Here is a 12,929-nt window from a genome sequence, read left to right as displayed (position 1 = left end):
GCAGCTGAGTGGGAGGTACTGGCCAGGGCAGGGAGCATCCCATGAGGGTCTTTCTAGCAAGAGAGGGGCATAGGCAGAAAGGCAGAAAGGGAGGTCGAGACCATGAACAAGGGCAGAGAGGGAAGCCATGCACAGTGAACGGGCCACATTCATGCAAATCCGCAGGCACCAGAGAAATACACACGGGTGCTTGACTGACACTGATGCTGGCAGATGAGCCAGAGGACCAGCAGCAGCTGCCCAAAGGCAGCCCCAGAATCATTCCTGACATTCCCATGGATCCGCCCCAGTCTCCCCTCACCACGGGGCAGGTAACATCTTACAGCCGTGGCCAGAGGACCCCAGGCCATGGAGGTGTCTGGGGAAATCCTACACAGACCGTCTCAGACCAGGTTCCTGAGAAGAGACGGGGGCTCCCTCCCCAGAGTGAAGGCAAGCAGGCGGGACGTCCCGTAACTAAGGAGGTGAGGCTGTGAGGGAGACCATCACGACTGCTCACCCCCACTGGACTGCAAAGGAAACCAGTCCTTGGGGATGAAATGACTTGCCCAAGGTCACACGAAGAGCTAATGCAGAACCAAGGCCGGAGGCCAGGCTTCTTCCTGCCCTAGCCTGAGTGCACCCTGTCTGAGAAAACTCACCCTGCCCAATCCTACACACCCACAAAAGTTTTTCAGTTCAAGTGGGTCAGTTCACACAAACTCTTGAACACCAAAGCACACTGCGCCCAGCCCACTGCACTGAATGACTCCCCTTTCCCCCCACCCCCCCCACCCCCGCCCCAGGGACTCCTCCTGGACCGTGGGCCGCTGACAGCCTCCAGGAGGCAGAAGGACAGCCCTGGGGCAGAGCCAAACATCTGTGCTGATTACATACATCTGGGCTCTGGAGGAAAAAGGCAAAGGCAGAAGTTGGGCTGAAGGAAGAACCAGATATGAATGTAAGAAGTTTTCAGATTCGCCAAACTAGTATAGATATTTCTCATGCACACAGGGAAGGAAGGAGAACAGCAGATGGAGAACAATTCCGAGCCGCCCCACCCACTGACACCTCCCCTGGAACAGCATCTCTCACCAAGGATGGGGCACGCCCTTTGTCCCTTCCAGCCTCCGGGTTCCATGGTCAGAGCACATGGTTGGCCTGCTTGCTGCCCAGTCCACTGCAATCCCTCAAAAGCAGCTGCCGCCACCCGATGGCAGCACCCCTCCCACATCCTCCTTCTCCCCGCAAGCCCCAACTCCCTGGGGGGTGGGGCGTGTTGGGCAGAGCTGCAGGCCACTCAGAGGCCCCCTTGACCTGGGACAGGGGCCCCACAGCTTTTCCTGGGATTCACTGGAAGGAGGGGGGAGGGGCATGACCTCCTCCGCTAGCCGACCTCATGCCCATAAAATGCTGCAGACTGTGTTCTACTACATGCAGGAGGAATATAAGAAGAAACTCGGAAAACCATCTGCACTTCTGCCTGAATTCAACTCAAGGTCACAGCTGTTAAAAATTCCGACCCCCACACCTATTTCTGCACAGGACCCAGTTGGAGGCACGGGTTTCTTGGGGACGGGGGTGGGGTGGAGGAGGTGGCGGCAAACTTCAGCAGCCTCCTAGGAGTAGAACAAGTCTCTCCTGGAAGAGTTGCAGTCTCCATTCAGCCACCAAGGAGAGAGAAAGATGTATGAGAGAGGGAGGGGAACTGTGTTTTAAGACCCACTTACCACTGTGCAGAGAGCAGGGCCATGCTGCTCCGAGCGGGTAGAGGATATGTGCTTAAGCAAAGAGGAGAGGCCAAGGCAGGCGAGACACTCGGAAGGACTTACCCAGAATATCAAATTGAAGAGGAACATCATGTACTTGAGGCAGCACAGGCAGCCCCTGGCCATGTTGCACTTCTTAAATTCTAGGAGGAAAACAAAGGACAGGTCCAGGTAAAACACCACGTACTTGCTGCCTTTGGGCGCATTGTACTTGTCGGTCTTCACGCCGGCCTCGGCGTGGCTCTGGCCGCGGGAGCCCGCGGTGCCGTAGAAGGCGCCGGCCGTGAAGCCGCGGCCGAACGGGCGGCCCGAGGTGGACGGCTTGGCAAAGTCCGAGTCTTTGCTGTCCAAAGATGGACTCCGGTGGATCGAAGAATCCTCGCTACTCGACTTCTCCATGCTCGCGTCGCTCCCGGCGGGCGCGGGGGGCGGGGGGCATCGCTCCCGGAGTGGCACGGAAGGGGCGCCCGAGAAGGGCGCGGGGCTGCGAGCGGGTCGGAGGAGCCTAGCACGCCCCGGCTCAGTCCCCGGGAGCGCCGCCGGCCGGACTCCGCGCTGGGGCCGGGGTGGGGGTTGTTGGGGGTGAGGGGGGGTCGGGGCCCCGCTCCCCACCGGCCGGCCCGGGAGGGCTCTGCGGCGCGGCTTGGCTGCACGCGCGCTCCCCGGGTGCCGGCTGGCCGGCGTAACTTAGCGCCTCTGAAGAGGCTGCGATTGTATTTCTCGATCCCAAACGTCAGCTCGCCTCCCAGGCGCTGCACCGCCGCTCCGCGAGAGGCACCGGGGCGCCGGGCTCGGGCACCGGGGCACACCTCTCTCAGTCTCAGCCCGGCCCGGCCACTTTGCGAGAGCCCGCCTCCTCTCGCCCCGCGACTTTGCGGAGCTACCCCGGGGCCCTGGGCTGCCGGGAGCGCGCGCGGCGGCTAGTGACGAGGGATCCGCCGCAGCTGCAACCGCCGCTGGGCTCCCCCTGTGAAATCCCGGCCCGACTCCCGACTCCCGACTCTGAAATCGCCGGAGCCCCCTCCCCGGCCCTCGGCCCCGCCCCCTGGTTTGCATTCGGCCAATGAGCGCCAGGCCTGCAGGGGGGCAGCCCCCCTCCCCGATGACACCACGGCTTTAATGGGATTAGCGTTCTGCCGGGTGCCTACACCAGTGCGCCGCGAGCCCAGCTAAATGTCAAGGGCTCCGGAGCCGGGGTGAACCAGAACCTTCATTGCAAGGCGCTGGCCTCTTCCAGGGGAGAAAAGGGGGCGGGAGGGGAGGGCAACGGCTGGAGGAACCACGATCCAAGGGAACCAGAGGAAAGGGCTGGGGAGGACTGAAGGGGACAGAAGCGCGGCCACAGTCGAGCTGTCCGCCGCCCCCTGTGTCCACGGGGCCTTTCCGAGCTGGGCACACGGTCTGCGGGCTGCACACACACACAGAGGCTGGCGCGTCTGCACACGTGGGTCTGGCTGGGGCGCGCGGGGAGAGGGGGACCGCAGGGGAGGCGCGAGGTGTGGGAAAGGCGCCGGCGACCCGCGCGGCCCGCCCCGCCCCCCTCCGCGCACGCGCGCGCGCACCCGCTGCTCCGGAGGCTCCTGCAGCTGCGCGAGCTCCCCGCACCCACCCACCCTCCCCTGCCCCGCGCTCCGGGCAAGACTTCCATCCGGCTGAGAAGAGTAGACGGCCCAGGTAGGGTCCTGCCTTGCCCCTCCGAATCCTTCCTCGCCCAGGGTGACACCGGGGTGCGCGGGGGCTACCGGATGCCCAGGGCGCAGCACCAAGAATGCTCTGGCCGAGGACTTGGGAGCATCCAGGAGCCCTGCATCCTACCACGAAACACCAGCTGCGCCCCGGGCTCGCGCGGAGGTCTGCACTGCCCAGTTGGCAAATAGAACCAGAAGACGGGGAGGAAGGGCATCTCTCTTTTCGCCACCAGCCAGAGGGTGAGAGAGCCCCAGAACACCCCAGCCCTGTATCCCACGCCCAACACCGCGCCTGGCCGCCGGGAGGCGCTGCGTAGGGTAGCTGGCTGCGGTGTGAATGTGCCATGTCCTCCCCGGATCGCATCAGACATTTACTCCACACCTGCTCTGTGCTGAGCGCCCAGGGGGAAATGCATGAGGTGTGCGGCTCCTGCCCTTCAGGTACACAAGATCCAGCCAGGAAGGCAGAAGGACCTCAATCACCAAGACGGCGGGCAGGAACAGAGCTACCATGAGGCTATGGCCGAGGGGGACATTCATTCCTACCAGACCCTCATCACAGATGTTCCGCAGGGCCCTAGGCTGCTGAGTCTGCATCTCGGGACTGGAGGCAGGCCGGCATTCCAGGGTGCAACCACTTATTCTGAAGGCACCTAAGCTTCTTTAAAGGGACCAGCAGGGGTGCTACTACTCCAAGCCCCTTCCCTACTCACATGGCAACGCAGAAACGGAACCCAGTGTGCGTCACAGCCATGGCAACTTGCCATCCCCTGGTTGGGCACTGCGGTCCCATGGGTGCTGTGCACACGTTGGGGGCAGACGTCCGGTTAACTCTGATGGACGCCACGGCCACCCGACTGGACAGCTAACGCCTCTTGTCCGCTTCAGCCTGGACTAGCTCCGGAGGGCTCTCAGCTGCACTTCATTCTCACCACATCACTTCTTTGATGCAGGAGAGATCATACCAGCTGGAGAAACCTATTTTTCACTCTGAGCTGAGACTTTAGTGTGTGATCAGGGTGAGGTAGTTCACTTCTCTGAGGTGCCATCTCCTCCTCTTTAAACTGGGGTTCGCAGAGCCCACGTCCTAGAGGAGTGGGCCAGTGTGAGAACCATCTGACGACGCTGAGTGCTGTCCAGGGGCTGTCATCGCTAGTCTTGGGATGGGCACTTGGAGTAAGTCAGGGCCCCCAGGCTGGCCCTCTCTGCCTTCTAATTTCCTTTCAACTTGCTCTTCTCCCCAACTTACACTGTCCTGGACTATTCCACACTCATTTCCGATTATACATGGATTCCTGCCAGTAACTATTTCCTCAGCAACTGACACCCTGCGGGGGAGCAGGGGGGCCAGGGGTGCAGGACCACAGGCAGGTAGGAGAGGAGGAGGGGCTGTCCAGTGTAACCAGAGCTCTGCTCTGCTCCCTCCTGGCCTTGCTCGTCAAAAGGGCACTGAAGTCCCAGTCGTCGGCTGACCCACAAAGCCTCAGTGAGGTTCCACGAGGGCACGCAACTTAGTCATGATCAGAAGAATAACTGCAACTCCGATATACAAGTCCCCAGTGTATCCCAGGCACCAAGCATCATCCCCAATCACCCACGGAATCCTCAGACAAGCCCGCAGGATCGAGATGGTTATCACTTCACTTTACAGTTAAGGAAACGGTGCTTTCAAAGCCCATGCTCTTTACTCCCTTGAGCTCTAAACCCAGCTCCTACCCTTAGGCATCTGCCAGTCTAACAGACAGAACCTAAAAGCATAACAGGGATGGGACTTCCCTGGTGGTCCCGTGGCTATGAGTCCAAGTTCCCAATGCAGAGGACCCAGGTTTGATCCTTGGTCTGGGAATTAGATCCAACTATTAATAAGAGCTGCAACTATTAATAAGAGTTCCATGCCACAACTAAGACCCGGTGTAGCCAAATAAATTTCTAAAAAAATAATAAAAGCATAACATGGAGCCTGGTGAAAGGTCATTAGCAGAAGGAGCTCAGTAAGGGGCAAAGGGGAGGGGGCTGGCAGGGCAGTGCTGCTGGACTGACGGTCAGCAAAGGAGAGCCACTGGCTGCCGTCCCCTGGTTGGGCACACCAGTCCTGTGGGTGCTGTGCACACGTAGGGGGCAGATGTCCAGTTAACTCTGATGGACCCCACGGCCACCCGACTGGACTGGCTAACACCTCTTGTCCATTTCAGCCTGGACCAGCTCCAGAAGGCTCTCAGCTGCACTTCTTTCTCACCACATCACTTCTTTGATGCAAGAGAGATCATACAGATGGAGAAACCTGTTAGATCAGCCCTGCATGATCTTATGGAGGGCTAGAAGAGAAAGGGGTGCAGGGAGAAAGCAGTCTGCAAGACAGGAAGCGAGTCCCTGAAAGGAAGCAGCTCTGGAAAAGCCGGAGAGGAGCCATGGGAAGGCAGTTTCAGCTAGCGGCTTTGTCCTCCGTCTACCACGAAAAGACCATGCATCCATAATAAACAGCTCGTCGCGGCCAGGATGCCCAGGGACACTGGGAGAGACAAAGGTGAGGGAGACGTGGCCATAGGCCCCAAGGAGTTCAAGATGCAGTGAACAGACCAGCCTTCCGCCCCGCTCCAGAGCATCCCTGGAGAAGCCCAGGCACAGCAGAGTGACTGAGTGTGCAGGAGCCACAGCGTGAAGAGTGAGCGCGGCACAGAGCTGGAGCGCAGCCCCCCTTAGAGAAGGGCCGGCCGGGACAGGCGAGGCAGGGACCAGGGAGGGCATGGTTAGGGGCCCTTCGGGGGCAGCGAGGAGACGGAGCCTGGAGGTGCATCACAGTGAGCTACCTGTGAGGCCTCACACGGCACACGGGGAGTCTGGGCTTCATCTCGGGGCTTCCCAAGCAGTGGGGCATGGCACAGACTCGGGGTCCTAGGAACCGGGCCTGGCAGCAGAGTGGGAAGGCAAGGCCAGGTGCTGTGCTGACTCGGTTTCTTGGACTTCAGGCACAGAGGGAACACCAGAGAGAGAAGGTGATGGGAGACAGCATCCCCCCCTTCCAGGTCCTCATCGACTTGCCGGGCTCAGGAGAGCCGGAAGGTACAGACTGCCCTTGAGGATCTCGGAGCGTGTGAACAAGGCAGAGCTGCCTTTTTTTTTTTTTATTAAACAACAACGACAAAAAGTAAAGCAGGTACAGGATCCCCAGAGGGAGGAAGAGACGTGAATATGTGAAATCTCTGCTACGTGAAATCCCCAGCAGCTGGGGAGGTGAGGGCTTCAGAGTGAACACCAAGTTCTTGGCCTCTCCCTGCATTTCTCGGGCCTCTGGGCTCTTCCCCCCTGCACACATCAGAGCTGACGGGCTACATAGACTCCCTCTGGGCCTGCACTGAGGTCTCTGTATCTGACAATGTGTGTGGCTTGTGAGGTATCCTGGACCTCTGAGGCTCAGATAAGGCGGCCACACCAGAATTTAGGTGAGGCAGGGAGCACTTGCCATCCAGAGGGGCTGCCCTCAGAGGAGAAGGGGGACTTATTCCCCTCACCTCAATTTTTTAAACTCCAGAATTGAGATCGTCTTCAGCGATACATTGCTAAGCAAATTGTTTATGGATAGATGGTGTCAGAAGGAAAGAAGGATGGATAGATGAACAGATAAAAAAGATGTGGGGTACATAGAATCTAAAAAGTCACGATACAAATGAACTTACAAAACAGAAAAAGATTCACAGACTTGAAGAACAAACTTCTGGTTGCCGGGCGAAGGATGAGGGGAAGAGATGATTAGGGAGTTTGGGGTGGACATGTACACACGGCTAAATTTAAAATGGATAACCAACAAGGACTTACTGTATAACACAGGGAACTCCGTTCAATGCTATGTGGCAGCCTGGATGGGAGGGGGGTTTGAGGGAGAATGGATACATATATTTGTATGGCTGAGTCCCTTTGCTGTTCACCTGAAACTATCACAACATTGTCAATCGGCTATACCTCAATTTAAAATAAAAAGTTAAAAAAAAAAAAAAGATGTGTATACAATGGGACACAACTCAGCCCTGAAACAGGCCCTGCCATTAATGACAACACAGAAGGACCTCACGGGAGACCTCAAAGGGAGAAAGACGAATACCATGTGATCTCACTCATACGTGGGATATCAAACAAATAAACAGAACAAAACAAGCCACAGACACAGAGAACAGAACAAGGCTATGGGGGTGTGGGAGGGGGTCAGCTGCGTGGTGACGCATGGAAACCACACTCTTGGTGGCGAGCAGCCGCAGAGCACACAGAAGTCAAAATACCATGTGGTACAGGTGAAACTTTCATGTTATAAACCAACCTTACCTCCACGAATGTTCAAAAGAAAGACAGAGGTCGAAGGAAGGATGGAGAGGCCCCTAGCAGGGGCTACATCCCAGGATGTTCACAGGAAGGTTCATCCAGTAGGGAGAGGGGAGGAGGGTCCAGGGTGGGGCAGAGGCAGAGAGGGAGGGGGAAGAGGCCTCCTATTTGCTGTAGAAATTAAATAGCTCCAGGGTCAAGAGTCACCAGACTTGGCTAGGATTCACGAAGGACCCTGGTGATGGTAAAGGGTTGGGGTAGAAAGGAACTAAAGGTCAATGCTGCTGCTGCTGCTAAGCCACTTCAGTCGTGTCCGACTCTGTGCGACCCCATAGACGGCAGCCCACCAGGCTCCCCCGTCCCTGGGATTCTCCAGGCAAGAACACTGAAGTGGGTTGCCATTTCCTTCTCAATGCATGAAAGTGAAAAGTGAAAGGGAAGTCGCTCCGTCGTGTCCAACTCTTTGCGACCCCATGGACTGCAGCCCACCAGGCTCCTCGTCCATGGGATTCTCCAGGCAAGAGTACTGGAGTGGTGCCATTGCCTTCTCCAAAGGTCAATGAGGCACTGTAGCTACTATAAGAATTATGCTCGTTGATCCAAATGAAAGGTCAATGAGGCACTCTCATTTGGATCAACGACCATAATTCTTACAGTAGCTATGGTCCCAGTCCCCAGTTGATCAAGAGGTGACTGAACAGAGAAAGATACAAGACAACACATAATCAATATAAAGTGTTCTTTGGCTCAGATTCTAAGGGCAGGTGCTGGTGGGTTCTCCTAAGGGTTTACCTGGCCCTCACCTGTCTTCTGAGCCCCGAGCATGCGTATCCAACCCCTGTGCTTGGCATCCCCCAGAGGCTGTCACGAGGGCAGCTCCAATCTCTCAGACTCCATGGGACTCACCTCGCCTCTGCCTGGCGCCCCTGGCAGGACTTCTCAATAAACGGCCTAAACACCCATCCCAGCGCTCACGACGGAGCCCAGGATCCATCCCAACTCCCCGCTGTCGGCGCCCCACCTCCAATCAAACACGAGTCCATCCAATGAGCCACCTTCTTCTAACTGGTTCCACTGGCACCGCCCTGGGCCAGCCCCCTCACAGCTCACGGAGGATTCTCCTTCCCACCCTTTATCCAGGGAGCAGTCACCCATCTTCTCATTCACCCTGCCCTCTTATGGCCCTTTAGTGTCTTCTGTTTTGCTGATATTGCGGTCGTGTGTGTGTGTGTGTGTGTGCGTGCGCACACACGTGCGCGCATGTATTTGTTATTCTACTTTTCTACCACAATCCACAATCCTAAAGCGACCTCAGAGGTCTGGCAAGCCTGGCCCCACCCCTCGCTCCAGCCCACTGTGCTCCAGCCAGCGAACCCTTGGAGCCCACCCTCCTCAAGAGACTTTGGCGTTGGTGGTCCCTTTGCCTGGAATGCTCTTCCTCAACCCACCGCCTGAGGACACGCCTTGCTTCTCGTCCCTGAGCTCTTGTGAGTTCTTCACAACAGTCCCTTCCGGTTTTCTGCCTCCTCCCCGCCCCTGCTGTCTGAATTAAAGCCTGAATCCTCAGAGCCCCCCTTCCCTCCCTTGCAGCACTTTGTTGGCTTGGAAGCACATGTTTACTTGGATGAGTCTGCTGTCCAGGTCTCCGACCTGACCAGAAGCCCCAGGGCAGCAGGGGCTGTATCCAGGACAATGCCTGACCAGCAGCAGGACCACTGAGCGATGATGAACAAGGAGGTGCTCAAAGCAGGGGTGCACGGGGCTGGGTGACCAGCACCACCGGGAAGGGCTTCCTGGGTCCCCACCTGAGGAGCACGGCTGCAGGATGCCGGTTACTTGCGTGACCTCTGGTTCCTCAACTGCAGGGCAGGAAGTCTGCACTGGTTGCTTCTCTAAGGCTCTTGCCGGCCCTGAAACCTCCCCACCCAGTGACATGGGACCCAACCTGCTTCTCATTCAGGACAGGTCAGGGCAGGAGGAAAAGCATCTTGGTGGGCAAAGGCTGGCGAAGCCAGAGGGAGAAGACCATCAGGACGTCCCAGCAGAAATGAGGCTTCATGGGATGTGAACTACGAAGAGCAGCGGGGGTGGAGCAGAAACAACTCCAGATGCCAGTGCTCCCCACCCCTGCCCATTCCCACTCCATCCCCCGAATCCACTTAGCTAAACTCCCACCAGGACAAACCTCCCCGGTCTTCCCCGCCCCCAGTCTTGGCACCTCCCTCCCCCGCCCACCTGCCCACGTCCACAGCCGGGCTGGGGCCCATGATCAGAGCACCAAGGTACCTAGGTCCAACCCCCCCCCCAACACTGAGCTGCCCGCTCAGTGCCATCTGGCCCCAGACCTGGAGCCCTGGAGGGCGGGGCTCGTCCATCGTCTTTGTACCCCAGAGCCAGGGCCCAGCACTCAGGAGCTGTGAAATCACCGCTGAACACACGCAGGGAGAGGGTGGGCCTCCTGGGGGCCTGGAGCAAGATGGCAGAAGGATGGGCCCTGCCTTAGCGCGGGTGGGGGATGCTGCCATGCCTCCTCTCTGAGCAGGCTTACAGGGTGGGGGCGCAGGCTGGGGGCCCACCAGGGAGCTGCCCACCCTGGGCTCTCAGGCCCTTTTCTCCAGATGAGTCCCAAACGAGTGCCCCAAGTCCAACCAAGCATCCCAGGCAGGTACCCCCGAGGAGGGCCTGCTGCGCGCGGTGGGCACTCACCATGCCAGCCCCTCCCGGACGCCCAGAGCCAGGAGCACCAGTAATGAGCACTTATCATGGAGGGCAGGCAGCTCCCGGAGATGAGATAAGACTGGGCTGCAGGCACCGGGCAGTGTGGTGAAGCCCCGAGGCTACCGCCATGCACCAGTGGAATTTCCTGACCCAGCAAATCCAATATTCCTAAACCACTCCATGGAGGGCATTGACTGGCCGGCCAGCCGGGATGATGGGCTCTCTGACCTGGGGGCAGCCTTGGCAGCGGGGGCTCACATGGCTGGGACCCTCCCCCAATTCAGGAGCTGCCGCCCCCCGCCCCCTGCACTGAACACAAAACCACTGCAGGAGGAGCAGACAGCACAGAGATGCTCTCAAGAAGATGGAGAAGGGACAGAGGCCAGGCCCCTGCCTGCTCTGAAGCCACAGGGGAGCGGAGCCTGCGCACACACACACACACACACACACATCCCCCACTCCCGGCCGAAGGGAACAAGAGGCACAGGGTCGGGGTGGATAGTGGTGGGGAAGCCCCACTAGGGCATTCCTGTCGGGGAGAACTGGGCTGTCCGAAGACTCAGAGGTCTCAGGGCCTGAAGCCACATGGTCTCTGGACCACCGGCCACTCTGTACGGTGAGGCTCCCTCCCCTATGGCTTCCCTGAGTCCAGGCAGCCGCCGTTCAGGGTGCCGCCCGCCCAGGGGGCCTCAGAGAAGCATCTGGTCCACCCCAGACCTGGAGGCATCTCTCTCATCTCAGAGTGCGTGAGGTGAAGACGGTCACAGACCACACGCTCTAGTCTGCTGTTCGGGCTACTGAAACCCTCAGGAGAGTCCTTTCGGCAATGTCTAGGGTTGCTCCGGCAGATGGTAATTCCAGTCGTAACCTAGCTGCACGCAATGCAGACCCAGACTCGTTCAACCCTCACACAATGCACGCAGCCCCCCAGCCCACCTCCCCCACTTCCCGACGTCTACTCACCTCAACCCGTGCATCAGACACCCCCCACCTCTGCCCTCAGCCTCTCCCGTGGGTGCTCATCTTGCTATCTCACCACCATGTCTCTCCCCAGAGGCCCTCTCTGGGGTCACCAGCCAGCTTTGGTCACCTCCTGAACCCTGGAGAGCTCAGATGTCCAGGCTGGAGCTCAGAGAATGTGGCTGGGCTCCGCGAGGCCTGAAGCGTCTGGGTGACTGCGTGTCACTCACCCCCAAGCTCCGGCCCCGAGGGGCGCTTCCATGTCCCTGTCGGGCCAGGCGCCAGGGCACACCTGCTTGTCCCCTCCCCCACCTGCTGCCGGAGGAAATGCCAGCCCGCGGCCCCAAGCAGAGGGCTCCTCACTCCTAACAGAGATCTCTCCTTACGCCAAGTGGTTTGCCCGGGCCCAGGGCTGGACCCTGCTCCTATGTATGGAGGCAGACATGGAGCCATCCCTCATGCACAGGGGGAGGAAAGAAATTGGGTGGGGGGGGGCCCTCAGGCTCTAGGACCACCCAGCCAGAACAAGAGCCAGCCCCCCTCCCCACCCCCAGTCGACATGGGACACATTCTGGAAATCCCGGGGAACACGCCAACACCCCCAGCTCCACTCTGTGTCAACCCCAGTCAACGTGTCCCCATGCTCTGACCTCACAGAGCAGGAACCAGGGGCAGGTGCCAATGACAGAGGCACAGGCCCCGACCCCCAGGACCCCGGCCATGGTAGAGTAGGGATGATGACCAGGGTGGGCTGTCCACGTCTAACAGCCAGCTCTCTGGGGCAAAGCCCAGATCTGTGGTGCTCACCACCTTCCCTGGTGTAAATATTCCCCCGTGGCCAGTTTCAAGCTACTCATGGTGTGACAAATAAGTGGCAATGTTCCTGCTTATTTACTACCAGGCTCTTGACCACTGGGACAGCAGGCTTTGGCCAAGCCCTGCAACAGCCCATCTCCCTCCATCCAGGGGAAACTCCAAGGCAAGAAGAAGCCAGCACCCTGCTCATCCTCCCAGGAGAAGTCACATGTCAGGGTGGGGACAGGAGTGGACACGTCATGAGGAGGGTCCTGGGATCCCCCACAGGTGGCCTAATGACCCAGAAAGACCATAGACATTGGCTCCTGGACTACGGTGACCCTCTCAGGTAAGGCAGGCTTGTGGATTCCCTAGGGGCTCAGATGGTAAAGAATCCGCCTGCAGTGCAGGAGACCCAGGTTCAATCCCTGGGTTGGGAAGATCCCTGGAGAAGGGAATGGCTACCCACCCCAGTATTCTTGCCTGGAGAATCCCACAGACAGAGGAGCCTCGCAGGCTATGGTCCATGGGGTCCTGCAGAGTCGTACGCAACTGAGCTACTTTCACTATTACTGCTAAGGTAAGTCAGGCCAGGTCCCCGCTCTGTTCCAAACCCTCTAAAGGCACCCATCTCTCCCAGAGTAAAAGACAAAGATCTCACAGTATTTTCTCAGTCGACACACACACGTCCATCTCCCTCCTCCCTCCA

The 12,929-nt window shown here is 58.7% G+C and overlaps 1 protein-coding gene across 3 annotated transcripts in view; it reads right to left on the bottom strand.

Annotated features, from left to right (window-relative positions):
* The window catches only part of TSPAN9 (tetraspanin 9), a 188,633-nt gene that overhangs the window by 71,910 nt on the left and 103,794 nt on the right, over positions 1-12,929 (bottom strand). For 2 of the 3 annotated variants that reach the window (XM_055568688.1, XM_055568698.1), the window contains exon 1: positions 1,812-2,734. In XM_055568688.1, the coding sequence (XP_055424663.1) occupies positions 1,812-2,147 (336 nt within the window). In that variant the 5' untranslated portion in view covers positions 2,148-2,734. Of the gene's footprint in view, positions 1-1,811; positions 2,735-12,929 lie in introns of those variants that run through there. The other variant, XM_055568705.1, reaches the window with a different exon arrangement.

This window comes from Bubalus kerabau, chromosome 1 (assembly GCF_029407905.1).
Source record: "Bubalus kerabau isolate K-KA32 ecotype Philippines breed swamp buffalo chromosome 1, PCC_UOA_SB_1v2, whole genome shotgun sequence".
NCBI lineage: Eukaryota > Metazoa > Chordata > Mammalia > Artiodactyla > Bovidae > Bubalus > Bubalus kerabau.
Note: the sequence above shows the minus strand (reverse complement) of the source record. Positions and strands in the feature narration are given on the sequence as shown.